At 36.2% G+C, this 27663-nt stretch overlaps 2 protein-coding genes across 2 annotated transcripts in view; both read right to left on the bottom strand.

Moving 5' to 3' along the window:
- Window positions 1-269: 269 nt before the first annotated feature.
- The window catches only part of LOC137396932 (uncharacterized), a 133941-nt gene continuing 106547 nt past the window's right edge, over window positions 270-27663 (bottom strand). Inside the window, exons 13-16 of the mRNA XM_068083222.1 lie at window positions 6263-6419; window positions 5583-5625; window positions 2015-3482; window positions 270-1381 (exon numbers count right to left, since the gene is read on the bottom strand). Coding sequence (XP_067939323.1) covers window positions 632-1381; window positions 2015-3482; window positions 5583-5625; window positions 6263-6419 — 2418 coding nt within the window. The 3' untranslated portion in view covers window positions 270-631. The remainder of the gene's footprint in view (window positions 1382-2014; window positions 3483-5582; window positions 5626-6262; window positions 6420-27663) is intronic.
- The window catches only part of LOC137396651 (paramyosin-like), a 66978-nt gene continuing 47528 nt past the window's right edge, over window positions 8214-27663 (bottom strand). Inside the window, exons 5-12 of the mRNA XM_068082968.1 lie at window positions 15672-15839; window positions 14884-15105; window positions 14402-14512; window positions 11971-12249; window positions 11666-11824; window positions 10765-10932; window positions 9160-9356; window positions 8214-8361 (exon numbers count right to left, since the gene is read on the bottom strand). Of these exons, the coding sequence (XP_067939069.1) occupies window positions 8214-8361; window positions 9160-9356; window positions 10765-10932; window positions 11666-11824; window positions 11971-12249; window positions 14402-14512; window positions 14884-15105; window positions 15672-15839 (1452 nt within the window). The remainder of the gene's footprint in view (window positions 8362-9159; window positions 9357-10764; window positions 10933-11665; window positions 11825-11970; window positions 12250-14401; window positions 14513-14883; window positions 15106-15671; window positions 15840-27663) is intronic.

Here is a 27663-nt window from a genome sequence, read left to right as displayed (position 1 = left end):
CACATCAACTCAATACAAAACGAGCACTAATTTACGCTAGAACTGATTCGATACATTTTAGGCATACGAACCAATTCACTTTATTTGTTTATGAAAGTGCTTCATCTCAGCACAGATGAAGCAGTTCAACAGTTATCCAAAAGTTTGTTTTGAACCATCAGGCTATCAATCTAGAATTCTTTTTTCACTACTATGAATAATTACATAAAAGGAATTGAATGGCTTTGTAAATATTTGCCAAAATAAATCAGTCCTACGATTAGTTCAGTTAAACATAGTACATATGACATAGACACATAAATGAGATAGAGAATAAGCTCAAGGCATAATTTAGGGCAACAACTATTATCTATACAAGTTTACTATAAATCATCTGAGAAACCAGAGACACACAATTGAAATACAAAATTTCATCACTAAAATGTTCAATAACATGTTTTAGGTTTCAAAGCGTAGACGAATCAATTATAGTGTTCTATCAAATCACGTAAAACCTGAAACTATTGACAATTTAGCGAGTAAACCCTCGTGACAATTACAAAAATACTAAATATTTCATATTTAAACCACCACCCAAGTAGACGCATGAAAAGACTGATGGTCATTATTATTCAGTAGCTGTTCTTACTAGTTACTTCGTACAGTATTCTGAATATGTAGCTGCTGATGTTCTCTCAGAACATTCACTGCAGAGTTGTATTTGCTCCAAATTTATCAGGAGTTGGTACAGTGCTGCAGAACCGTCCTTAGTTGAGAAGAACTTGTACGTCGGATAATCATTGTCTTCAAGATATTCGAACGCATTATCAACTAAGCACTTATAGCAGGTGTATTTGTTGGGACATGATGAACAAGGGACAAGCCTTTTTTTTACCAGTTCACACAACCAGCAAATGACGGAAGCTTTATCATAGCTATAGTTTCGTAATACAATAGTTTTTCCTGTGTCCTGATAAATTGGAGTTTGTTTCGGCTCAAAGACCCCTTCACCTAGCTCTTTGTATTGATCATCTTTAGGTTTTTTACTACAAACAATACCGTTCTTTAATGAAAGTGTATAACCTTTAGAGAATTTCCACGTTTTTCCGCTGCGCAAGACTAATGTCTCAGGATATTCTAATGTCTTGGATGTACCTTCCTTTAGAACCAGTGTTGTCTCCTTTTTAACTGCTGCAGCAGCTTTGGTATGCATCTCATGCAGCGATGTTATGCCGTCAGCATTTCTTATTTCCTTAGCAAGATGGTGGAGGTACATTTCGGTGACTGAATACTCGCCAGAGCAAGCTGAGAACAGCAATGCTATATTATTTTCTTTGAGAACGACAGCGTTTCGATCCTCCCACTCATCAGTTTTTACTCTGCAGCAATCAATGATGAGTACCTACAAACCATCAATAAAAGTTAAAACAGAACTTCTTTGAAGGAATGCTTTTGTTGCTTTTTTGGTAAAGCTTTTTGATGTTGTTAAATTGAATGGCTCCTAGATTAAAAAACTTATCAGGGTTGTGACAAGGCTTTAACAATGCAGACTTTGATTGGAGTAATATTAATAACGGTAGAATAACTCCCCGCTCTATCTCTCTGCGATTGCTCATATTCTAAGATGACTGTATATTAAATTCAGCACACAAAGTGTTTTTGCTCAATAGCACCATCAATTCATCACCATATCATATGTAATTATATCACATATCATATATGATATGTAATTATATTACATATCATATATGTAATTTATAATAAAATACCTTACACTTAGTCGTTAAGGTTCATTATCTATACTAGTAGAAGTGAAGTTTATATCTAGCATTTTGTTAAGCAGCTTTCTCTAAAGTTTGCAAGATATATGTATATTCTATTACTAAATATTTATAAATGAAAGGTTCTCAAAACTTTGACGTTTCACGTTTGACGTACATTCCACGTTTAACATGTTATTAATAAAAACATTGATATTATGCATGAGAAACTCAATATTTTGTTAAAATACCTCCCCTGATGCGCATATAAATACCTTTGGTATGCTGGGATCGGTGGATTCTCTCAAAATTTCTATTATGCTATTTATTGTTATGTAGTTCGTATCAATGTTGTTGTTTTGACCTTCATCATTGTCCATGGGCTGCATTGCGACAGTTTCTCCACGAATCTTTTCATCTTTGCCATGACTCGCTATGCAAAGCAAAATTATGGATGCAGTACTCTTTTTGTCCTGCATTGTTTGTGCGATTGATTTTTTCAATTTATCAAAAGTCCATGATCTTTCCATAATTATGTCTTCATTTTTCCATTTTAGATCTATGAGAGCCTGTCGAAGTCCTTCACAATCCGTGTCTGGTAGTTGGTCCTCTTCTCGCATGTCAGGAAAGGTGTTGCCGCAAATCATCGCAACTGGTCGACTCATCACTGAGCTGGGCTTTGGTAGGCAAACTTTAGACTCGAAATATGTTGTTTTGTTCCACAGTTTCACTGTTTCCAAACACATTTCATTACTTCTACACCAAAAAAGATTTTGGTGTAGAGGCTTGTCAAGCGACTCTTTCATTTCTCTTTGGAAATCATTGTCTTCTAAAAGATTCTTCAGCTGGACACTTTGTTCTGGCTTGCAAATGTAACTCATTCCGCTTTTCAGTCGATTGTCTGCAGCTAGTAAGGCGGTAAAAGGGTTGATGATGTCATAAGGAAGAGCTTGAATTAGGGCCACTAACCAATCTCCTCTACCCTTATGCGCTGCCACTCGAATGCTATTGGGGTCCTCATTGAATACTTCTGTATCACCTTGTGCAATGCATTCGACTTGTTCATGTGGTCCCATCTTGCCAATCAGATTTCTCATTGTGTAGAAAGCTTCCTCTCTGTTGAAATGTATAGCTAAGCTGAGTAGGTTGTAGCCATAGTAACACTCTTCTTCTCTGTGATATTCTCTGCTTTCTGTTTTAATAGGACAACGGTTGGTTTCACTGCATGATTCTATGGGTATCGTTATAGCTTTAAAATGAATGGTCAGTTTGTTCAATAGCGCTTCAAACCATAATGGACATTTGTAACCACGCAAGGTCTCTTGAAGGACATTGAGACCACTTTGGTTTCTGTTCATTAGAACTTCCTCAAAATTTAGTGGCAAGCTCAACATCTGTCCGAATATATCCTTGATTCTACCTCGGACTTCTGGATGGTTGATAGCTCTTTCATGAAATACCTGGACCAGTTTTTGGAGAGCATTGTTGTTTTCTTGGTCCAGGTGCTCTATGACCCTGATGATTGCTCCTCGTGGATCAGATCGAAGCATTTCTTCTACTAAATCAAAGTCTTCTTCATGAATTGCATAGCTCAAAACATTGATGGTTGCTCCCTTCTCTTCGAGACATTCTTCCAGAATTGCTTCTTTTTCACCAGCATTCAACGTTGTCCAAAGTTCCAAACCTTTCTTTTTTTCAATTCTATTGCAGAGGTTTTGAAGGTTTTCACTCACCTCCCCTGTTCTAAAAAATATTACTTTCATTTAGCATATTTGCTGCTTGAACTCTTTAGGGTACCTGTAGAGCTATCTTAATTGAACATGCAGTTGATTATGAAAAACATATATTTAGCTATGACCAGTAGTGACGGTCACCCATGCTATGGCCAGTAGTCAAGGTCACTCATGATATGACCAGTAGTCAAGGTCACTCATGATATGGCCAATAGTCAAGGTCACTTATGCCATGACCAGTAGTCAAGATCACTTATGCCATGACCAGTAGTCAAGGTCACTCATGATATGGCCAGTAGTCAAGGTCACTCATGCTATGACCAGTCGTCAAGGTCACTCATGATATGGCCAGTAGTCAAGGTCACTTATGCTATGACCAGTAGTCAAGGTCACTCATGATATGACCAGTAGTCAAGGTCACTCATGATATGACCAATAGTTCAGGTGCTCAATAGAAACACTGCCATTATCGTGTAGCCGGCTAATGACTCACTAGAAATACATGACTCTTATGGCGACACATTACTACAACAATTCGACCTTTTGTTTGAATTAGGCTAATAATCCTCACTAATATATGTTTTACAATTTTTGATTCTTATGGCGACACATTACTACGACAGTTTAATCTTTTATTTGAAGATTTTTGAAATCTTTTGTTTAAAATAGACTAGGATTCCTCACTAAACACTTTTTACAGTGAATATTCGAATGCATTGGTATTGTGCAAACTATTAATTTGATCTTATCAAGCTAAGAGAAATGTGCATGCAAACTATTTGATTTTCAGTACTACGGTATGAAGATACATAAATAACTGATTATGTTTATATTTGCTAAATGAAGCACTACGCAGTCAGTAGTAGATACATGTATGTGTAGTTGGCAGCATTTGAAAGCACCATCATAGGAAGCAAAACAACTGCATTGAGTTCATTGAGGATAGAAGGTATTGAGTATTCAAGTTCTATGCCAACTTTTATTAGCTGTTGATGCATCAAATGCTGGACATATGAAAAGCTGCTGTCTTATCCAAAAACTTTTGACTACAAAAACATAAAATTACTAAAATGTACATTACAGCTCCCCAGTGATATCGTGCTCACATCTGTCCACATATGTTAGTAAAACAATATACTCTAAGTGCAAAGTATGCACTTCTCAGAAGGCTGAGCTGCCAAGCTAAGAATTAAGGACAGAAAACTGAATCTTGAATTTAATCTTTTCGTAACAATTGTTCTTATTCAAATTTATTACAAGATTAAATTTTCATTTTAAAAAAAATCTTTAACAACTTTTAAATATGGCGGCAGTCTATTATAAACAAAAAAATATTGAGGTGGGAAAGATGGAGAAAAAGGCGTAAAAAAGGAAATGTGATAGTGGAGGTAGGAGAAAAAGAAAGGAGATGGGAGAAAAAGAGAGAGAAAGAGGGGGAGATAAAAAATACGGTATGGAGAAATTTGGAAACAAGTAGGGAGAGCGAGGAGATGGGAAAGAGGAGATAGGAGTGAGGAAAAGATAGGAAGAGAAAGGGAGGCAAAGAAAAAGAGGGAGTGATAGGAAAGTTGGGAGAGAGAAAGAGAGTTTATGAGAGAGGAGATGGGAAAGAAAGAGGAAGAGAAGGAATGAGAGGGGAGAGGAGATAGGAGAGAAAAAGAGAGAGAGAAGATGGGAGAAAAAAAGGGAAAGAGTGAGAGGGAGAAGATGGAAAAAAGAAGGATAAAGAGACGACATGGGAGAGAACGGAAGGGTAACAAAAAGAAAAGGGTACTCTTAGCGCAAGTTTTTCAGCACTGTTTATATTATTTATATTAAGTAAAGAAAAGCTGCAACTACAAACCACTCGCATTTGTATTCTTGTCATTTTTAAAAATTTCATCTTTTGGCAAAGAATTTTCGAATATAACAGCAGCCTTTCATGAAATAGTAAAACAGTGAAAGAGCTGTCACTAATAGGTAGTAACTAACCTATCAAACTATCTAAAAATTTTAATAGCTAGTCTGCAGTATTAAACTATCCAAAACATGCAATAGCTAGTCCACAGTATATTATGCTACATGAACTCAAATACACTCAAAGACCTGAGCAGTTATAAAAAATAGTTACCCTGTCTCCTGAACAGATGGCATTGTACAGCAGCTGACATGGTCTACAAAAGAAAGAACTAGGAATGCTGCAAAAATGAGAGAACTAAGAGTGCCTTACAAAGGAAAGAATTGGGAGTGACTATTGATTAATTTCATTCACCCAACTTGTTTAACGCTTTATGAAACATTTACCTTGCTAGAAAACAAAGAATGTAGGCGGCACTCAATGAAAAGTATTCATATTCGAAAACCACCTCTATGTGACTGCCACTATACGGGAAAAGGGTTAAAAAAGAAAGCACCACCCTTCAATTGAACGCATTGTCCCCTATACTATAAGTATCAATGCTATACTTAGCATGCTCCATAGATATATATAGGTTTATATATCTATGGCATGCTCAAACGACAACAACCTCGAAGTAGAACTCCTGAAATTAACAAAGCGCTATCTAGCAGAAATAAATAGCACACAACTCCCATCTAGTTGGAGCCCATCTTGAATTTAATGAACGACAGAATGTCTATTGGACAGCATTTGCTATGATCCAAACTACTAAAATAATGGACACAAATCAAACAGGCTTTTAGTTCGGTATACAACAACAAATAAAATAGGTAAGTTTTCTGGCAGCAGAATACCGCTGCAAACAACTGTCAGAGAAAGAGGCATGGTTGTAATACTTAAAGCGGTCTTACCATCAGCGTCAACTTCATTTATCATATCTTGAAGCTCTGCCTCTGTTGGATTTTGTCCGGGAGATCTCATGACTATTCCCAATTCTTTGGTTGTGATGGTGCCATCTCCGTCTTTGTCAAAAAGGGAGAAAGCCTCTTTAAACTCAGCAATTTGTTCCTCGGCCAATTGATCTGCCTAAAAAGTCGAAAAGCCATCTTTTGCAACTCCATTAAATCAGGTCTTCAACAGGAAGTGACCATTATAGTACAACGTCAAATTTCAGGAATAGAATTTCAGGCCATTTGAAGCATTAGTCTGCTTGTAGCTTGCTCTAATGTAAACGCATAAAACCAGTCTATATAAAGCAGGTTTTAATCTTACATTTGCCTGAAATTTGAAATGCTCCAATCTACCACAATCTATTTCTGGAATAATTATTGCTTCAACTAACAAGTGTAAGATTTGACCTTGAAAGAAAAACTCCATCCATACGCTGCAAGAACATCTTACTTTTAAAAGTCTCCAAACTCATTGAAAGAGTGTTTACAGAAGATATTGAAGATATGTTTAGAGTTATTAAAGAAGATGAAACTGGAAAATCTTCTCATCTGGTTTTCCAATGAATCATTATTTGACAGCATTACCAAAAAGATTCCATGACTGACTAACCCTGAATCTTCTATACTAGAATGAAAGGTTGGCACACTGCCAATTCATTGATTAGCTGCCATGAAAATTAACGGTGAGGTGATGCATACAGAATCAAATGGCAGTAGACCTGAACCTACAAGCACAGTTCAGTGAGTTAGGAGAAGACCAAATGCTTAAAGCTGGTCCGAACTATGGTGATTATAAGTAAAAAAAAACACTGCTGTAAAACATGATGTTAACAGATTGTTCCATATGAACATGTTTCCATAAGACCTTTAACATGCATGCAAAGCAATGCTATATTACGAATTTAATCGAAGAAAATTAAACTTGCAATTTCTATAAAACTACATCTAACAAATTACTCTACTACAGAAGAATGCATTCTTAGTATGTAATCTATGTGTCGGTGGAAGGATGTTTGATAGAAAATATATCACTTTTCAGGGCATTGGTCAACTCCATGATAAACATTGAGCAGGATGATTTACAAGATGATGCTGAAATGAGGAAAACAGTGACAGCAATCAGATGATATATATATATATATATATAGAGGCTCAAGTTTTTGATAGCATTTCATCAAATATTTTGATGTTTGAAATTTGGGACATCCTTGTCACAACTACTATTATTTTGTTGAGGTGCGTGAAAATTTTGAATTTTGTCTCTTACTTGTAAAATTAAAAAATACAGTGGTGTACGAAATAAAGCGGACCCCTTTACTGACAAACTAAAATTCTCATTATAATATTGTCACTCAATGTGAATTTAGTCAACAACCATAAATTATATATTAAATTAATCCTCATTCAGTCCTAATATAGATGTATATGACTTGAAATAAACAAATAAAGTGTATGTGGTGTGGTCACATCTCTACAGATTGTTATATTCAGCCATTAATATGAGATGTTTAAAATTTAGCCTACATAATCATTCAGAATAATAATTTTACAACTGTTTGGTTTACATATTTAAAATTAGGACAAAACGAGGATTAGTTGAATATATAATTTATAGCCATTGATTAAATTCAAAATGAGTAACATTGTTGAAAATGAGAATTTAAATATGTCAACAAAGGTGTCCAGTTAATTTCCCGCATCATGTAGTTTAGAGTAACTTCAAATAGAATGAAAGGTTACAGGGCTGAACGCAAAGGCAGCCCTAAACGCATCAAGGTTGGGTGTCAAGCAGCCCAACTGTAACACGTGTAGAGAGTGAACACATGCATTTAACAACATCAGTAGTACACAGCATCATATAACACAACATGAACTGGTTGTATAGCTGCTCAGACAGCCAATAGAGAATAACCTATCCAACCTTTGCATCCAGCCTCCGATATCTATCTTCAGACTGAACCAGATCATTCTGTACTCTCTGTAGTGAGAGCTTAATGGAAGACTCCTTTTCAAGAGCATTATCTCTTTCTTTTGTTTTAGCATTCAGTTCACATTCCAATCTGCATAGAAATGTTAACCAAACCATAAGTGTACATACATACAGGAAGTGTTTGTTAGAAAGAAACATGCTTGTCTGCAATTTCTGACAAGTTTACTGTTCTTATATATCCAGTTTACAATAAATACTTTTTGCTATTAGCCTGAACTTCTCCGTCTTTGATTTAAAAAGTTGTACAAAATAGTCATAAGCTGCTATTTTAGCAAAATCGATGAAATTTTAAAACTATAGCCTAAATCTACCAAATCCTAGCCTGAAATCTTCAGCTAAATTTTAGCTACACTAATTCTGGAAATGAATCACAAAATTTGAGCAAAATCCTCACTTTGTTTAATATTGCTCTCTGCTTCGAAATTTTTTTTCTTAAACCATAAGTAATTTAATTAACATTTTCATGCTACACGGCAGCTTTACAAAAGCTTACCAAGTGATGTATTGATTGCTGGACAAAGCTCGCTGTCGTGTAAATCAGGTTCTCTTTTGGCACCCAAAGACTGCTTTTCAAAAACCGTGTCAAACAAACCACACAAGCTAGCTTCTACCAGACTTGAAGATTTATTTTTTAAAAGAATTTAAAGTTTTAAGATGTTATTATTTTAGGGAAGTATTTGAGTGAGCCCAAATCTTTTTCAATTTATGAATCTACATGTACATGTAGTTCCTGATCTCATATAACAATCATTTACGTGACATAAACAAGCTTGAGGTCTAATTTTTCTATCAAAATGAAGATCTCAAATGAAACTATCTTGCCTCATATAAGGATATCAACGGTAGGCGCTGTCCAATCTACACTCACCGGTCAACAAGCTGTTTCACTTCTCCGTACTCATGCTCCAGCTGTACATTCTGATCTTGTACCGCGGTCATATCTGTTTGTAACCTAGAAATTGTCTGCTCTTGTTTCACATTGTCAGTTACTCTCTGTTTAAGTTGGTCCTTCGTGGTGAGTAGGGTCTGCTCTAGTAGAAGTCGTTTTTCCTCATGGTGCGCCAACTACCATGACAGCACATCACATACATTGTATCCATGTATACGTGTAACATATCTCATCAGTCTTTAGAAAAATATATATAGATAAAAAAAGACTGCCTTCAACAGGATTCAAACTCTCAACTTTTAGCTTGGTAGACCATTCTATCAACTGCGCCAATCATCACCTTTCCATATTTTGGAATAATTGTGCGATTTGTTATTAGACCAGACTGCCAAGGTACTAGTAATAATAATATTCTTATAATGTAAAGATGGAAGCACTTTCAACATACCGATGAAACAAAAGACCTTTATGCCATTCTACAAACCTGCTAAGTATACAAGTCTGGTTAAAAGGTGCCTACACATTTTTAACAATTATAAAGAATTTCCTTGTCATGGAACTCTAGGAGTTAATATACAGGTCAACCTTGGTTTTTGACCACAAGACATTCCATAAGGCTGTTGAAAAAGTAATTAGTTCTATTATAGATAATGTAAATAATTGTTACGAAAAAAAGGTAAATGTCTTTTTCTTATGTTTGTAGATTATTAATCATACATCATAAGCTGTGTATAGTAAGTACACAGTTTATGTACAGTTTATCTTAGTAAGTACATCGATTGTCTCATAAACACTTTATTATTGGATCGGAAAAGTTTGGGAATCTGTTGCCATATCTGAAGCAACTGGTACTCCCACTTCACTTTCTCAGATTTTTGGGCAAAATAAAAAATGAGTAAAAATAGCCTTACAAATTGCACTTATTTCTGTAATTACAATGAACATTTTTCATATACCAGTTTAATAATAAAGACAATGGGAATGAGCATCAGTCATCAACAAAGTTGCATCGTTGTTTTTTTATTTATCGTGGCTGTTTTCAGTAGGCTGTTTTCAACCAACAAAATACTGACCAAATGAATACCATTACAAGCTGTCATTATGGTTTACTTTAATAGTGTTATTTTCAAGGAATACGTTTTCCTTGAAAAGCCGCAGCTTATACAAATATAATAGTTTTGTCACAATTGGCCTAGTAGACTGTCTGCTACCACATAGATTAACATCAGATAAATCATAGTCACACAGATTGGTCGAGTCTATGTATAAAATATATATATTCCTTGGATACTAAACAAAACACACTCAAGGGTTTTGATAACTACAGTGACCACTGTAGTAGTTTCTTTATACAAGTCTTGAATTACCTGCGGCCAGTCTGCCAAATCTGATATAAATGTTGCCATCGTCAGCCTTACTCATAAGCACTTTGCCAGTCCGAACACATGCTACACTTTGTATATGACATGTGAAAAACCTATCTTACGTTTACTGCTCTGTCAGATAGCGAGAGTCTGCAGTCCTTATAGTCGAGACTATTAGATTTATGTAACTAATATTGAGATGAAATAAAAGAGTGTCTACCTGTCTTTGTTTCATTTCATTGTCCAACACAAGACCTCTGTTCTTTTCGGCCAACATTTCCACTTTATCATGCAACTTTCTGCACTGATCTTCCTGTCTTGAGTGAATTTCCTGAAGCTTGGCTCTCTCCAATTTGAGTTGTTTTATCTCACTCTCATATGTGTTCTCCTTATACAGACAACACAAGCATAGCTAGTCATAGCCAAAGTGGCTGACAAAGCCAAAGATAGCCATTATACCCTAAGACGGTTGTCTGGTCTATTAACGCTACAGCCTATCATACATACACATTAAATGTACACATTATACATACACATTAAATGTAAACATTATATATACACACATTAAATGTACACATTATATACACACATTAAATGTACACATTATACATACACATTAAATGTGCACATTATATACACACATTAAATGTGCACATTATATACACACATTAAAGGTACACATTATATACGCACATTAAAGGTACACATTATACATACACATTATACACACATATTAAGCGTACACATTATACACACACATTAAATATACACAATACACATTAAATTTACACAATATACATACACATTAAATGTACACATTATACAGAAACATTAAATGCACACATTATACATACACACTAAACGTACACATTATACACACACATTAAATGTACATATACATAAACATTAAATGTACACATTATACACGCAAAAAAAAAATATATATAGCCATATACTGCTAGGTATAACACAACATTAGATGTTTTATATAGTATTATAACGTTTTTATAAAGTGTTGGCAAGCAGACCATCAGCCAGCAATTAAAATATCCACCGATTTACTAACCAATTTTCATGATAAAAATTGATAATTGAAGGTAGAGTTTGAATCATCAACATACCCGCTGATTGGCTGAGTCACTTTCTGTCTGAAGGTTGATTTGTAGAGCTCTAATTCTAGCCTCTAATCTACCATTCTCGGCCAACCTCTCCTCGTGCTGTGCCAGCAACAGCTCATAGTCAGACTTGAGTTTCTCATCCTGAGACTTGAGGATATCCAGCTGAAAATGTCAAAGGAAATTTTGGTACATCTCAAACTAACCACCTAAATATATATGAAAGGTGCTAATTCATACCAGAAATTTGAAAAATTGACACATCAATGCTCGTCTTCCAAACTATTAGTCAGAAAACAAGTATCACTGACCTCTTTAGATGCTTTGCTATAAAGCTCTTGTTGACTAGCAAGTTTTTTAGAGAGTTCGCTCTGAGTTGAGTTGAGCGAGGAGATTGTCTGCTGACTGCTGCCTGCTTGCTGATTGGCCTGCTCCAGCTGAGTACTGACAGAAGCTAGCTGATTCTCTAACGAGGAAATCTTGTTGGCTAAATTGTTCTCCCTGCTCTTTCCATCCTGTAAAGCCTCCTCTTTCTCTATCAGCTCTTGTCGAAGCACCTGCTCTTGCTGGTCAAATGACGCTCGACCTTCCTAAAGAGAGCAGAACCGGAGTTCCAATCAAGTGTTCCAATTTCATCTTAAAAGCAATTGACAATTCAAGTTTACACAGTCTGTTGTACCTTTTTAAAGTCTCTCAAAACTTGTTAGTGTTATAGTTTCATATATAGTTTGTTAATAGATAATTTTACTAGTGAGTGAAGGTTAAAACTGAAATAGACTATAACAAACAACCAATAAGAGACCATGATGTTGAAGACACGAGTGAAGCTACCGTAAAACCTCCATTTGTACGCCACCTCCAATTGACCGCCACTACAAAGGAAGGGTTGAAAAACTAAAGCTGGGCGGTATGTCGGTATTACCGTTTTTTTTCGGTACTTGGTTTTAAAACCGAGCGGTAACAATATCACAATGAAACCGCGCGGTGCGGTTCGGTCGTTCACGCGGCGAGAATACCGAACAATTATGTGAACATTCATTCGGTATCGGTACGCACTCAGGTAAACCGAGCAACTGTTGTCACATGGTAAAAGTGGCTCCAAAATAGAGCAGATTGATTGGTGGATGGAGATGATGATTCGTCGCAGGGGGCCATCCTTTGCAGGAAGAAGAGTCGTCATGCTAGAATGTACGGCGAGAGTATCGCAGAAGGTAAATGCTTCTATTGTTTCTTATTATACTCGATGTTAGGCCACGAGTGGTCACACTTAAGGTTTGTGTCGGTAATTGGTGCATTAGTTGGTATGGCTGGGAGGCATTTGATTTTTCATTCTACTCTTTAAGTCTAAATCTATCGTATGCATGGGTGCGGATCATCATTTTTTTATTTTTGATTCAATAAAGATTGATGCTAATCAGATGGACAGCCGTGAACATTGACTTGCCAGTTATTGCAGTTGTAGTGTCCTTACTATTTTTTTTATAAATTTAAATGGAGAGGAAATATTAGCTAGGCAGCAGAATTAATGAGAATATTATTTATTCAAGACTCGAACTCAAAATTTTCGAGTTTGTTATGACTGTCAATGATAATTTCCAAACCATACACTCTGTCAGTTGCATTATCTTTTTAATTGTAATAATTAATTCCTTATCATTAGGAGTTTTGTTTCCAGTCTGGACATAACTAACCGCCTGAACTTAAATAAAATCTATCATTTTAATAATGTGCGTTATTTCTTTGAAGCTCTCGAGAACAAAATTTTATGATATAGACATTGTTTAAAGCTTTTAGAATGACAATTACTGGTATAGACATTGTTGCTTGCAAAATTTTACTCTTTGCTGTTCACTCTCCTCACGTTCGCGGACTGCTCTATATTTTATTTTTCTGTTTACTTTGTAGCTCGTACTCTAATTGATTTTTGTCATCATTGGTAGGTGAAGACACCGAGGATGCTGATTTGGGGTTTTTATCACCGACATCATCATCATTGAAATCTACCGAAGATGCAGATTTGGAAGTTTTAACACCGACATTATCGAAATCCGATGTTTGGCAATGCTTTGATACACTACATTAGATGTAGAAACCACGCTGCTTACTTCTTCCATGTTAGTTATTAATAAGCACGCAATTTATTTGTAGATGTATGTAGGATTGCAGTAAACGCTGTCAAGTTGAATGTTGTTTTATATACGGTATTTGTAATTACATATATAAATAAAATAAATTGTCGTTCATTGCTGAAGAGCTGGGTTTATTCTCAACAAACATCGTACATGATTTTATGTGTGTCTGTGATTTTGTATTCTATGGTCGCTTTCTACACGCTCGCCTAAAATAAAGAATACACAATATCCAACTTTAAAGTTAAGAGTGGTGGAATGAACCAACAGGGGGATTGTGCAACCTAAATGCCATCCCTTGTGCAAAGGGACCCTGTACTCAAGTAGAGCTGGCTAGTGCTGAGTAGCAATGGTAGGTAGAACACAACTCCCAAAAATTCATGCGGTTTTGTCTCATTTTGCGGTATTTGTTGGTATGTAAACCGAACCGTATGTTTTTGGGAGTTGTTCTCTCAATGTCGGTATGGGTACGGTATCGGTTTAAACACGTGCGGTCTCGGTATACAGTTGGTGCCCAAAACCGCCCAGCCTTATGAAAAACAGAGCGCCATAGCGCTCAATTAGAGGTTTTACAGTAGTTATAGAGCCATTAAGCCTGAAGGTATAAAGGTACATGAAGTTGAATGTTAGCGGCTTCCAACTTCGCTTCAGTAGATGCCAACTTTTCACTGGCCTCTTCTAGTCGACGCTCCGTGTCTGCCAGCTTCGCTTCACATGTGTAGAACTGCGTTCATACAAATACAACATTCGCTGTGTTTATTTAAGTTAAGAGCCTTTTGAAAAAAGCGATAGCACCATTAAAGAGTTTTAGCATGAATTTCAGTGTCTATAAAATTAGGGAACCCGTCACGATGATGAACTGACGTCGCAAATTCTGATTCACAAACAAATTGTACTAAAAACTAACTGCGCTTCTCTGTAAGTGAACCTGAAAGACACGCTGTATTGTGTCATCTAAAATGATACATTGATATCCTTATTTCCGTTTAGTTAGCTAGAGACAGTTAAATTAGTGTTGTTCTTGATTCGATACACATTAAATTCTAGTGTACTATATGCATGTATGTGATCGACTGTCTCTAACAGCTAACAAACCTGTGATTTAGTGCTAGCGTGCTCTTCTTTAAGACTGCTCAGCTGCTCCTTCTGCTCCGAACCTTCTCTCTCAGCCTTATCAAGTCTCGTCTCGCACTCGGCGACTTTACCTCTTAAAGTTGAGAGTTCGAGCTGCTTCTCCACAACTTCCTCCGAGAGATTCTTTTGCTGGTCTTGGGTAGTTGACTCTAACTGTTGCATGCCACTGCTAACCTTGTCCAGCTGTAACACACGCAGAAAAATTATTCATAGAAACATGTCTGCTGTCTGAGTCCTCAAGAGTAAAACAACTAATTGTGTAACAACAGTGAGGGAGCATCATCTGCGGTTGCCTAGCAACAGCTATCTTTAAGATTCTCTAATCTTATTTGCTGTCACAACCAGTGAGCCAATGAAACCTTACAATAAAAATAAAAGACACCTTAAATTTTACTGCATAAAGATGAAAGAACAAGGAAGAATCTCCATAACACAGTTCGAATCCACAAATTATAATACATGTTATGGACAATCAGCAATCAATAACATACGATTGGATCCTATTGCAAACACTGGGCATTATTAAAAATAAAATGGGAGACGACATTTCAAATAATCAAAAGAAAATAAATTAGTTAAAATTGCAAACTATCTACAATAAGGTAACATATAATAAGGTGATAATATATACAATATATTATATATAAGGTAATGTATAATAATATAGAATGCTCAGACGAAAGAGTTTGCTAGAGAGGCAGAACATAATTACAAATCAGCAACTAAAAGTCCCACTAAACAGTAACTACCTGATTATCAGTTGACATGTGCTCTTCTTGAACAGAGGTTAATTCCGCCTCAAGACTTGCATTCTGTGCCGCTAGCTGCGCACATTCGAGGTGACTCGAGTCGTATGCCTTCTGAGCTTTTTCCATGTCAGTCTGTATCTCATCTATTTCACTTTTGTAGCGTTTGGCCTGTAGCAGACGAGCCAGTCACCCACCATACATGCGTTAAACCTTTCACAATACACATTCAAGTGGGTTCAACAAAGGTTTATCATAGAAGGCATACAGGAAGCAATACAGTAGATAATAGTAGATCACGCCGGTAAACCACACCGTAGATCATATGGTGGATTGTGAGGTAGGTTATGCAGTAGATGATAGTTAATCATGACCGTTGGGTAGAGAGAGCTTTGTTTCTTTTGATTTGCAGGGCTCAGTACTAGATTTGACAATATTACTAACCCCTTACTTTACCAGCATCTCATGCTTGCACAAAGAGTAATAACGATAGATAATCTTGCCTTATACGTACATAAGGCAAAATTCTAAGAAGCGTAATTATATTTTTATCAATAAACTATTTGGCATTTTAAATAGTACTGACTCTAGGCTCTGATCTCATTAATTAAATAATTAGTTGCAGTACCAAAGTATTTAGCCTAAACTCGTTTCACACTATTAATTTATTGTATATGTAAAGCAATTGTTCTGGTAGACCAACTCGCTAGCATCACAAGGAATTCTCAAGTATGTAGTTCCATTCTTCTACTAGCTGCCAGCAGCTAATACTGTGATATTCATACAGCCAAGAAGGTATCGAGTTTTGGGCGTTACTTAATAAAAAAATAAATTTATAATAGCAAAGAGCAGATCTCAAATTTTCTCTTAGAATATAGATTATTTTTAAATATAGCAATAGTAGAGGTACCAAATTTGAGAGAATCAGAGTAATTATTAAAGAGAGGTCATAGGTCAGGCATTTCAGGCTAACGATTGATCAATTGGTAAATATGTGAAAGTCACATTCATAAGCACCAGCCGACAAGCACAGACCACACAAGATGCTGACTTTGACCCATACAGCTCCACAATACTAACTATTATAGTTGCTATGAAAAGCGGATACAGTTTGCTAAGACTGTTTAGTAAAGAACCCAACTGTGTTGAGTCTATATATTGTAAAGGTTTGGCCCCGGTAGCTGAGCCAGCTTTACTTTCCTAACAAGGCGGTGCAGTCTGAACACTGGGCCTTCCCCTCGTCGGCCTGCCTGACACACCTAGTGGTCTGGTCAGGCCGCGGCTGGTTGCCCTCAGTTCAGGCTCACTTGGAATGCTAACACGGCCTGCTCTCTGAGACCCTATCTTGGCTAGTCTAGGTCCCGGCTAGCTTACTGTAGGGCCTGATCTCCAATGCTATCGCATTTCTGATCAGGTCCGGTCGTAACGCAGCCAACCCCTAGCCTTCCTTAGGTGTCTCCCAAAGCAGTTCGTACTTGAAGCCAGATCAGTTCTGGCAGAAGGATCCTTACTAAGCCAACCAGGCAGGCATCAAACGTAGTCAGTTCGTAAGAATAAATGTAGTCTATTTAAGCTCTTTAAACTCAGGAATTGATCTGATCTGAACGCAGGTCAATTGATCTGCCTAAAAAGTCGAAAAGCCATCTTTTGCAACTCCATTAAATAAGGTCTTCAACAGGAAGTGACCATTATAGTACAACGTCAAATTGTGTTATTATATGTTGAGTAACAATACTTTGAGACACATATTTTGCGAAATAGCCTTCTTATATTTGAAGATGACATCTATATTAAATTATTAGACTTTAATTGATAAGACTGATGGCTACACTCTGCAACAAAATACATCGTTTGTGCATTTCTTTATGCATCATCAACATGACTAGTCAAATCACAGCTATTTGTAAAATGGCGGGGGAAATGTACATGAACTTTGTGGCCAGTTACAAGAGAATTGATATTTCGACCAAAAATTCGGTGAATCTACATAAGACTACTTGACAACATTGTCTTTGTTTTACCTCAACATAGCCTATCAAAATCTTTAGACGAAGAATGGAAAAACCTTGAACTAGCCAAATAGAACTAGTCAAAATAGCCAAAATAGATGACTCTAATAAGAGACATTATGTCAGTAATGATGGTGATAAGCATAAAGACTGTACCAGCTTTAAATGCATCTGAAACCACAGTCTGTAATAAGGAGTGCTGATTCTTAACCAGACCTTGATATAAGGAAGTGCAGCCAAACATGCTATTTGAAACCTTTAATAGATGTAACCGGGCAGCACAAAAAAGCAGAGATTAGACACGGCAGTGTTACAAAATCTTATGAAGGAGATTTGAACTAATGTTTAGCAAACTGACAGAAAATTTTACAAAAATTGTTACAGAAAACTAATTTTAAGAACAAGTAGTTTTCTTTTAGAAAAAAAGTCATATTCGTCAAGTATGCTTGGTCCTGAGCAGAAGTGCAGATGAACATATCAGATCAAACATGTAATGTCCTCATGTTTTGGTAGTCAATTATCCACTGAACATGTGACAATAAAAAAACTTGAAAGTCGGCTAATATACAAGAATTTTGACATTAATAATATGGCCATACTTGCAGTCACTCCAAAATTCAGCTTTAGAGTTGTTTTTCTGTTTGATCTTTTATTCCCACATTGCTAAAATGCTATCTAATACAAGCTTTCCATACTAAGAAATACATTTAACACATGTATGTCTATACACCAGTATGACAGTATATGTGTACATAAAAAAAATTTTAATTATCGTTTCTCATAATTACTTTCAGTGCGGCTAAAACTGAGGTGCGGTACGCGCCATTTTTGAAATAATTAAATGTGTTTGATACAAAAATGAAACTAAAAATATGATAAAACTTTAACGGCTTCAGAACTACATAATAGTGCTAATATTGTTACACAACAGTCCTGAATAGACTTCAAAGAAATGCGTCAGCAAAAATCGGTACAAATATAACGCACCAATCATTAGGTAAACTATATTAATTGGTTTTGTGATGAATATCAGACTACTTAAAAAAGGTTGTCCAAATTCCATGAAAGCGAATGATGGGTGCATTAAAAATGTGATGAACAGTGCTCGATGCCTAGTTAGCCGAGTATATAGTCAGCTTCCTAACTATATGTTATAGCGTGTGAGTTAGTTATACGAATGCCTGCCGACTAATTAGATTATTTCTCGTAAAAAAACTCATTAAAATGCTTTCTATGCAATAGCCATTTTTACTGAATGCTGAGAGTTTGCTAACATCACACCAGTTGCAATGCTATGATAATGTATTATTGTCACATTATTTTCTTTTGTTTAAGAGTTTTCCAAATTGGACAAAATAGTCTACCTTGTCTCAAAAGCAGATGAATATAAGTATGTATGATTGCATTATATCATACCTTATTGATTGATGCACGTCGCCACATTGGTAAAAGTTAGATAGATAAAAAACCCTTCATTAATTATGATACTGCAGACAATAGTTTTTGGCAAGTTTTCGAATAGTAAACACTAATGGTAACATAAAAAATACTAGCTATCTAAAAATACATGTTAAACTAGCATGGGAATAAAATTGACTGATCAAACACTATCATTCCGTTCTCTAACAAACGTCAATTTGAGATATAGAAATACATGTATTGATTAAGTCAATAATGCAATTATCTATTAGATATATTTGGCTCAATAATGAAAACAGTCTGTAGATATCTTTGCAAAATACACTTGGCATAACTTAGTTATTCGTAACATTTCTTGGGCGCAAAAATATTGTAAGTAATTTGGCGTGATAAAATCATTAGTAGTTGTGCGTAAGCCTGATGATTAATTGCGACATGGGTCTTATTATAATAAGATACTGGGTAAAATAGAATAAGTATGTTAAATGGTTACGCGAATAAAATACCAAGGACGGTAGATCGCTTTGATAGTAATTTGTCTGTTGGTTTTTTATATTTTGTATTCAATGCTTAACGATGTTATTAATTGCTTGACCTTTTTACATCATGAAGACTGCATCACATTTGGAGAGGTACCTACTATTCTGTTTTTGTTGTAGCCTTTCAAAATGACACTAAATACCGTTTGCTAAACTGTTGTTGCGAACAGGTTAGGCTACTTCCTCTTCCAACGAATGTCATAAGCATTAAGTCATAAGCACGCGATCCTTATTCAGTGGACAAAGTGAATCCAAATCAAGCAATCTAGAATAACTGTCGATAATTTTTCAGAAACAAATGGCCAACATGCAACGACCAACAAGGCTGACTATCTACGTATTTTCTGCAAACCGATGTTAAGAACCGAGCCGATATAGTAGACGGTTGTTTCCTCATGTTAAGGGAAGAAAATGAATAGCTAAATTAGTTCGTTTGATAACTCTGAACCTGTATGGTGTCATGATTGAAATGTGCGTTTGCCTTGTGGTTGATTTTCAAAAAATAACGCCTAATTTTTATGTAAATTACGTAATAGGAATTGAGTAATGCAGATATTATATCAACAAACAAAAGTTTATCTAAATTCATCATAAGCGGTTTCACGTGAACTTTGCAATTTGCATATTATCCATGTTTAGTTGTAAACTAAATTAAAGTTTTGCGGCGATAAGTAATGCATTGACGCTAGTAAATTGACATCCAACAAATTCATTCAACGCTATAAACTGCAAATACGCACAAAAAACCATGCATTATTCAGAAAACTAACTAGACATATTCCAGACCCATATGCCCAAACATTACAAAACCGATGTCAAGAACCTGCTTACCATTTTAAGGATTAGCTGTTTTACGGAGCTAGCGATCAAGCGTTGAGCGGTACGAGCCTCAAAATTGGTTGGACGGTTATTTCCTGAAAAATCTGTAATTAGTTTTTCGCAATATGAAGTGATAATTATCATTATTAAAATCATATACATGTATATAATAATAATATTCGTTCTATCACTCTCAAGCTATAACTATTACTATTAGCTAGCTTGGCACATAAAAGCTGACTAGTGGCGGTGCTTACTTGCTGGGAGGTTTGATTCTGTTGAGGATCTTTTTCAGATAGAGCGTCAGGCTCAAAACGCCAGGGTCTTAACTCTTCAGAATTTGACATTTTTTATGATCGCAACTCAGACATGAATTGTCGAACGGAATGGCCAAGCCAAAACTGTAAAATAGCGAGCATCTATATTTGATACGGGGTCTTAGGTAAAACCCGAAGTGTGTCATAAACTATTGCTACGATAAGTTTGATATTGAGCTTTTTATTGGCCTTTCAATTCACGCGAGAACATCACGTGACAAGGCAATAACCAAACGGCGCGAATACGTCATCGAAATCAAGAGATTCCAATCTACGGCGGCTTTTTGTTTTTGAGCTTTTAATCACATTTCCACATATTTGGCACCTACCACACAACAGAGTAAGACATGGCGAATCTTTTGATACCAAATAATTGTAATGTGAATTTTGTTGCAAGTCAACCTTTAAGGATTAGCTGTTTTACAGAGATAGCGATCAAGCGTTGAGCGGTACGAGCTTCAAAATGGGTTGGACGGTTATTTCCTGTTAGCCTAAAACTTATGGAATGTAGTTCCTTCGCGTACAGCTTTTATTTGATAATAATTTTCATTAATAATTGCATTATTATGTAGTGATGCAACATTTATTGTCTAGTTTAAATTGTTTAATTATTTTAGGTTTTTGTAATAGTGTGAAGTAAACGTTTTAATAAAATAAAATAAGACTTTGTTTTAACGCGCAAGATGACAAAAAATCACGTTTGCTTTGTCGTTGCTAAGTAACAGTAATAACCGCATGATTTGTCACTGAAAGGCACTTCATTGGTCGATCGCACTCCGCATTGCGACGGTGTTCATTATCAAGAATAATGAATATTGTTGCTTCAAGCTTGTATGTGTGGGCAAAATTTATGCAAGAAATATGACGCGTAGAGTTTGATCCGCACCAAATACCGCTTAGTAATGCTTTGAGTAAATACTTGTCAAATTGTATTACCTATGAAATATATTAGAAGGATGGGTTTATTAAACTTGAAACCCGTATGTTCTATCCACCCTCCTAAAAAGTAGCCCGCTGTGCATTTAAAATCATTCACTTATTGCAAGCGTTCCGAGATGAGACGATTGAAAAACTGCCAGTTTATTTGTAATCCATACAGTCTTTATACTTCAAACGAAATATGATGATCGCTACGAGATATTGAATGTAGAATTTTCTATAGTTTTGAGACAAACTAACAAATATTACCTACAATAAATACCTTATCCCAGTTTTACTTATTTCAGAATGTGAAACTTAATTTTCTTATTGTTTTTAATGTTCATAAATGAGTTATTAACATACTCATTAAAAGTGAGCATTTTAATATTTGCTAATATGATATCTATTTATTACAATTCAATCATGATATTTCATTTGAAGGATTTAAATGTTAGAAAAAAAAACCATTTTTGAGACCAAAAAACTCACAATGCAAGTTGCAAGCTGTAATATAATGAGGTCCTTTTGTCTGCAAAAAATAGATTTATGAATTACACAGGTAAATCTAACAATTAACCAATGCGTGAATGCAAAGCAAAAGCACATCTGTTGGCTGATATTCTGCTATATTCTCCCTCATATAGCCCTACAATGCGTGTTTTGTTTACCCAGCATGTAGGCTAATCATAACACAAGCTCGAGGCAGATTTTCCAAATATGGTATAGGATGTGTCATATATTATGTCTCACATTAAATTTTGTGCATTAGTTATTATAGAAATATACTAATCAGTTTGTGAACTCATCTTGCAGATTGAGCCAGAAATTCTTCCTTCAGATAAATATGAAGTTTTAAAAATTGTTAGTTAAAATTAACTAATCTCAAAAGTTATCAATTCACGTGATAACATCACGCGTCAAAACAATAACCGAAATGTTTGAGATTTTCATTAAAATAAAGAGATTCCTCACTACGGCGTTTTTGTGATGGCGGTGATTAACTTTTCGTTTTTGAGCTTTTAAGAACTTGTAATCACATTTTCACATATTTTGCAACTACAAAACAGCAGAGTAAGACATGCTGAATCTTTTGATATCAAATAACTGTAATGTGAGTTTTGTTGCAAGTCAACCTTTAAGAAAGACATAAAAAGATGACTTTTCTTGAAAGAAGTGGAGCATTTTCATTTACAAACATTATAGAAAACCACATAATGACCAAATAAAAAGAAAAGAAAGGTTGAAAGAAATAGACTAAAGAACAAAAGTTATTATGGTAGAAAAAAGTCGAATTGTCGAACACTTCCGTCTGCATCATACACCTTTTACACGAAAATGACCAAAGTGCAAAAATGTTTCACAATGTTACTGTCGCTCGCTGAAAACTATCTTTGAGTATAATGTAGTAAGCAGTAGTTGGTAGTAGTAAACGATAGTAGATGGTGCTAATAAACAGCCGCTATGAACAATCATGGACCAGTATGAACCAGTATGAGTCAGTATGAACCAGCAGGAACCACTATGAATTAGCATGAACCACTATGAACCAGCATGAACCATTATGAACCAGTATGAATCAGCATGAACTAGTAAGAACGACATTACGAACTTGTATGAACCGGTATGAGCCAGTAAAATATACCAGTTTGACCCAGTTTGAACAGTCTCGCTAGGTCTAAGACACCTGCCTTATGAACAGCTTCTTGAGGTTCAATTTCAGGAAAATGAACCTTCTGTCATAAAGATTTTGGCAGTCAAACCGAAGCCCAAATTCATTCAGACTGCCTTTTAATAGCGAATGTCATATTAATTCTAACTTCTAACAATTAGTTGAGTCCTTTGTAACTGGCTCTTTACCTTGTGGGACATAGTACATACATAGACATAGGACACCCATTGTATGTGGTAATCTAGTACTTCACTGGAACTATTACAAAGGAAATAGCTAGAACTACTTTAATTTCCTGATTTCCGGACATACAGGTGGCTCTTTGCAAACATCGATTTCTCAGTTTGACAGTTGTGGATGTCAAAAACCATGGTTTGTTTGTCCGATGGCTCACCTTGTATCCTATCACTACATGTCGTAGCTAGTAGTGGTGATCTAGTTATGGCCGGTATGACTATGTTTCTCCAGGTAGTTGTCAGGTCACCGTTTGTGCCACAGGATGCTGAATAGACAAATTCTTTTCCATGGCAAGATTACTCCAAATTACAATAAAGTTTTACATGTTCTTAACCACTTTTTGAACCTGGGTAATTTTTGCTATCTCAACACTTGTCAAATTTGAAGTGTTTTAGCTCTATCCGCCTACACAGCTTCGTTAGAGATCTTTGGCAGATAGATACAATGGGCCTAAGGCTACTAAATCTGTCTATGTAAATGTTAAAGCAAGCAAAAACCTTTTTATGACCTAATTCTTTTGCTGAACATCGTAACAGTTTAAAGGTCACAAAACATTCACAATCATTTTACCCCCTGGCACAGATATGACGTAAAGCTAGCAGAGCTTTGCTGTATCTACTGTACAGTCAACCCCTCTACATATATAGTTACGGTCATACCGCTGAATACCGAGTTACAGTCAAACCTCTACCTATGAAGTTACAGTCAAACCTGTACTCATATATTAAATATTGGATAAAAAAATTACTTCAAAAATGTTATCCGGCCATTCACTAACAGGCTACAAATATATAGTTCGTCAACTTATTACTGGGCGGAGTAACTCACGTACTGATAGTCTGAGTTTGTGACTGTAGGTAATGATGTACAGAGCTTGGAGAGTTATGGCATGAACCCTGACTCGTGGACGGAGGTACAAATAGTATTCAAGAATCTGATAGACTCTGGAATGATAAAGAGATATTAGCGAGGACTCTAGAAGCAATATTCCAACAGTTTCTTTGTATTCCTCTTTGTGCTAGAATCATATTGTTTAGTGAGATTTCTTACTGTTAGTATTATTAGTTTTATTAGCAAGATGATCATTTTTCTAATAATTTATGACCTTGACCTAGCAAATGAGTAAATTTTTTGACAACTGTACCATTTGTTCTAGTATTTGAAAATGGATTTGAGATTGTTATGCAACTATTTGATATCGTGGTTTGGTTACATTGTCATAGAGATAATACGATAATAAAATAAAATTTTTGAGATTCACAACATTATATTTAAATTATCATGTTATCAGAATAAGGGCAGTTGAGTATGTTCACATAATTCAGCTAACCCGCTATGTTTGTATGAGGAACTTCAATTAATTATCTATGAGATTACATATTATGTAATGCATCTGGCCAACTCACCTCAGCGCGAAGTAAAACAATGCCACAAACAAAGAAACAGCCAGTCAGCGTGTGCAGAAAATAACCACAAAAGTTATTATTGGATATTTATTACATAATAGGTTTTGATGATGTTGACCTGCCTATAGAATTACTATAAAGCTAGAAAGTAAATTAGCACCAAACATTGTCTAAGTGAGTTCACTAGATAACTCATCAGCAACAAAGAAAATTGAATAAATACCCAGTTCTCGCATAGAGAATTTCTTAGGAGTTGTTTGCTCAGTATTTTCTAATTTTTCTTTTTCCTTTGTCTCCCCTGTATTGTTATTAAACTGAAACTTGGCACTATTTTTTGTACTTCACATTTTTTAGTGTTCTTTATTTGAAATTACTTTATATATAAAAAACAATATTTTGGAAAAAATTGTTAAACAACAAATAATAATGCTGTGCTGGTACATATATAGCACTTGATCTTCAACCGTTTGCGAGTAGTAGGGTCTAAAAATTTTTCTTTCTAAAAATAAAAACCTTACGCAGCGGAATCACCCTGTAAGCCAGCTGGTAAGGTACCACGCGGCACGATATCTTAGACCTCTATTCCCAGACAAGATCGTTTTAAACGAAAGGCCAACGGCGCCTCATTTGATAGATCAGTACAAAAAGTTCAAGATCATTCTGGAAGAAACAAAGGACTTGTTTGGTAAAAATTTCCTCTCCACAGTTAAACAGATGCTAAATCACATGTTAGAAAGAGACAAAGGCATTCCCTCCTTTTGTCCAATAAAACACCCGAATTACACAAGTGCCATGCAACTGACAAATGAAGCCCAGCTGTGGCAGTCAGTACATGATCTATATATCAGCTCCAAGCTAAGTGATTTTACATGGAGAGTTGTCACGGGCTGCCTGACGACAGGCTCAGTCCTCTCGTCATGGCACGCCTCTTTGCCGGCTGCATCCTTTAACTGCCACATATGTAAGGGAAACTCTCTTGAAACCCCTGAGCATCTGTTCTTTCATTGCGAGTCTTTGAAAGAAGTAAGGAAAAAAGTTGTGAGACATCTTTTTGTCACGGGTCTCATAACCAATGATGACGCCAATGTAGTGGATTGGCTAGCGGGTGTATTACAAAAATCAGCCTCGAAAAGGGCCGCTACTAAAGCTCGCTCTCTTATCTTCTCAACGAACTGCATAATTTGGAGAGTTAGAAACGATGTGATTCACAGAAACAAAGGAGGCTGCTTGCAGCAGATATCTGGTCAAGTTGCTAAATTAATGTCCACTTCTCCTCGGAGCCACTCGATTCACCTTTGACAATCTCCGCTTGGGTTTCGAAACCCTCATGCTCGGTGCATGGCAGTATGGCCGCAGTGGAATGTCACCACTTTGCGTAGATTTATCTCCTCTCGATTAGTTTCACCAGCTTGTCTCAACTTTAAATACTCAGTTCCTTTTCGTTTTACTTAACTCGTTGTCATTATTAGTTTGATTTCATAATCTTGTGGCTCCCAAGACAAAGTGAAGAGGGTGATTAGGGTTCGACTCCCTACTTTGGGCGGGTTACGGTAACATCATCCTGCATTAATCTAATTCAATTACTTTAATGCGAAGGGTTAGACCATAATACAAGTTTTATTTGTTGTGCTTTAACTTAAAAAAAGCCTTTTACTAAAGATTCCGTGGAGAGGAACATTACAATGCTATTACAATTACTATTTATCTTCCATCTACCTGCCTGATAAACAGTCAGTGACCTCGTTGAGAAAGCACAGCTTTCAATTTTTGTGGTACCCACTGGTCGCTCAAAGAGTGAAACAGGAGGTATTTTTCTTGCCCAAAGAGAAAGGCGGGTGGGGGCTCGACCATGTTCTATACAGGGCGAGATGTCTCTGTCTGCACTCGACTTTGCAAAGAGTGGCAATGCAGCGGGATCACCCTGTAAGCCAGTTGGTAAGATACCACGCGGCACGATATCTTAGACCTCTATTCCCAGACAAAATTGTTTTAAACGAAGGGCCAACAGCGCCGCAGTTGGTAGATCAGTACAAAAAGTTCAAGATCATTCTGGAAAAATAAAGGACTTGTTTGGTAAAAATGTCCTCCCCACAGTTAAACAGATGCTAGATCACATGTTAGAAAGAGACAAAGACATTCCCTCCTTTTGTCCAATAAAACACCCGAATTACACAAGTGCCATGCAACTGACAAATGAAGCCCAGCTGTGGCAGTCAGTACATGATCCATATATCAGCTCCAAGCTAAGTGATTTTGCATGGAGAGTTGTCACGGGCTGCCTGACAACAGGCTCAGTTCTCTCGTCATGGCACGCCTCTTTGCCGGCTGCATCTTTTAACTGCCACATATGTAAGGGAAACTCCCTTGAAACCCCTGAGCATCTGTTCTTTCATTGTGAGTCTTTGAAAGAAGTAAGGAAAAAAGTCGTGAGACATCTTTTTGTCACAGGTCTCATAACCAATGATGACGCCAATGTAGTGGATTGGCTAGCAGGTGTATTACAAAAATCAGCCTCGAAAAGGGCCGCTACTAAAGCTCGCTCTCTTATCTTCTCAACGAACTGCATAATTTGGAGAGTTAGAAACGATGTGATTCACAGAAACAAAGGAGGCTGCTTGCAGCAGATATCAGGCCAAGTTGCTAAATTAATGTCCACTTC

The sequence above is a fragment of the Watersipora subatra genome, chromosome 5 (genome assembly GCF_963576615.1).
Source record: "Watersipora subatra chromosome 5, tzWatSuba1.1, whole genome shotgun sequence".
NCBI classification, from domain to species: domain Eukaryota; kingdom Metazoa; phylum Bryozoa; class Gymnolaemata; order Cheilostomatida; family Watersiporidae; genus Watersipora; species Watersipora subatra.
The sequence above is the reverse complement of the archived record's forward strand: the minus strand, read 5'-3'. Positions and strand labels throughout refer to the sequence as shown.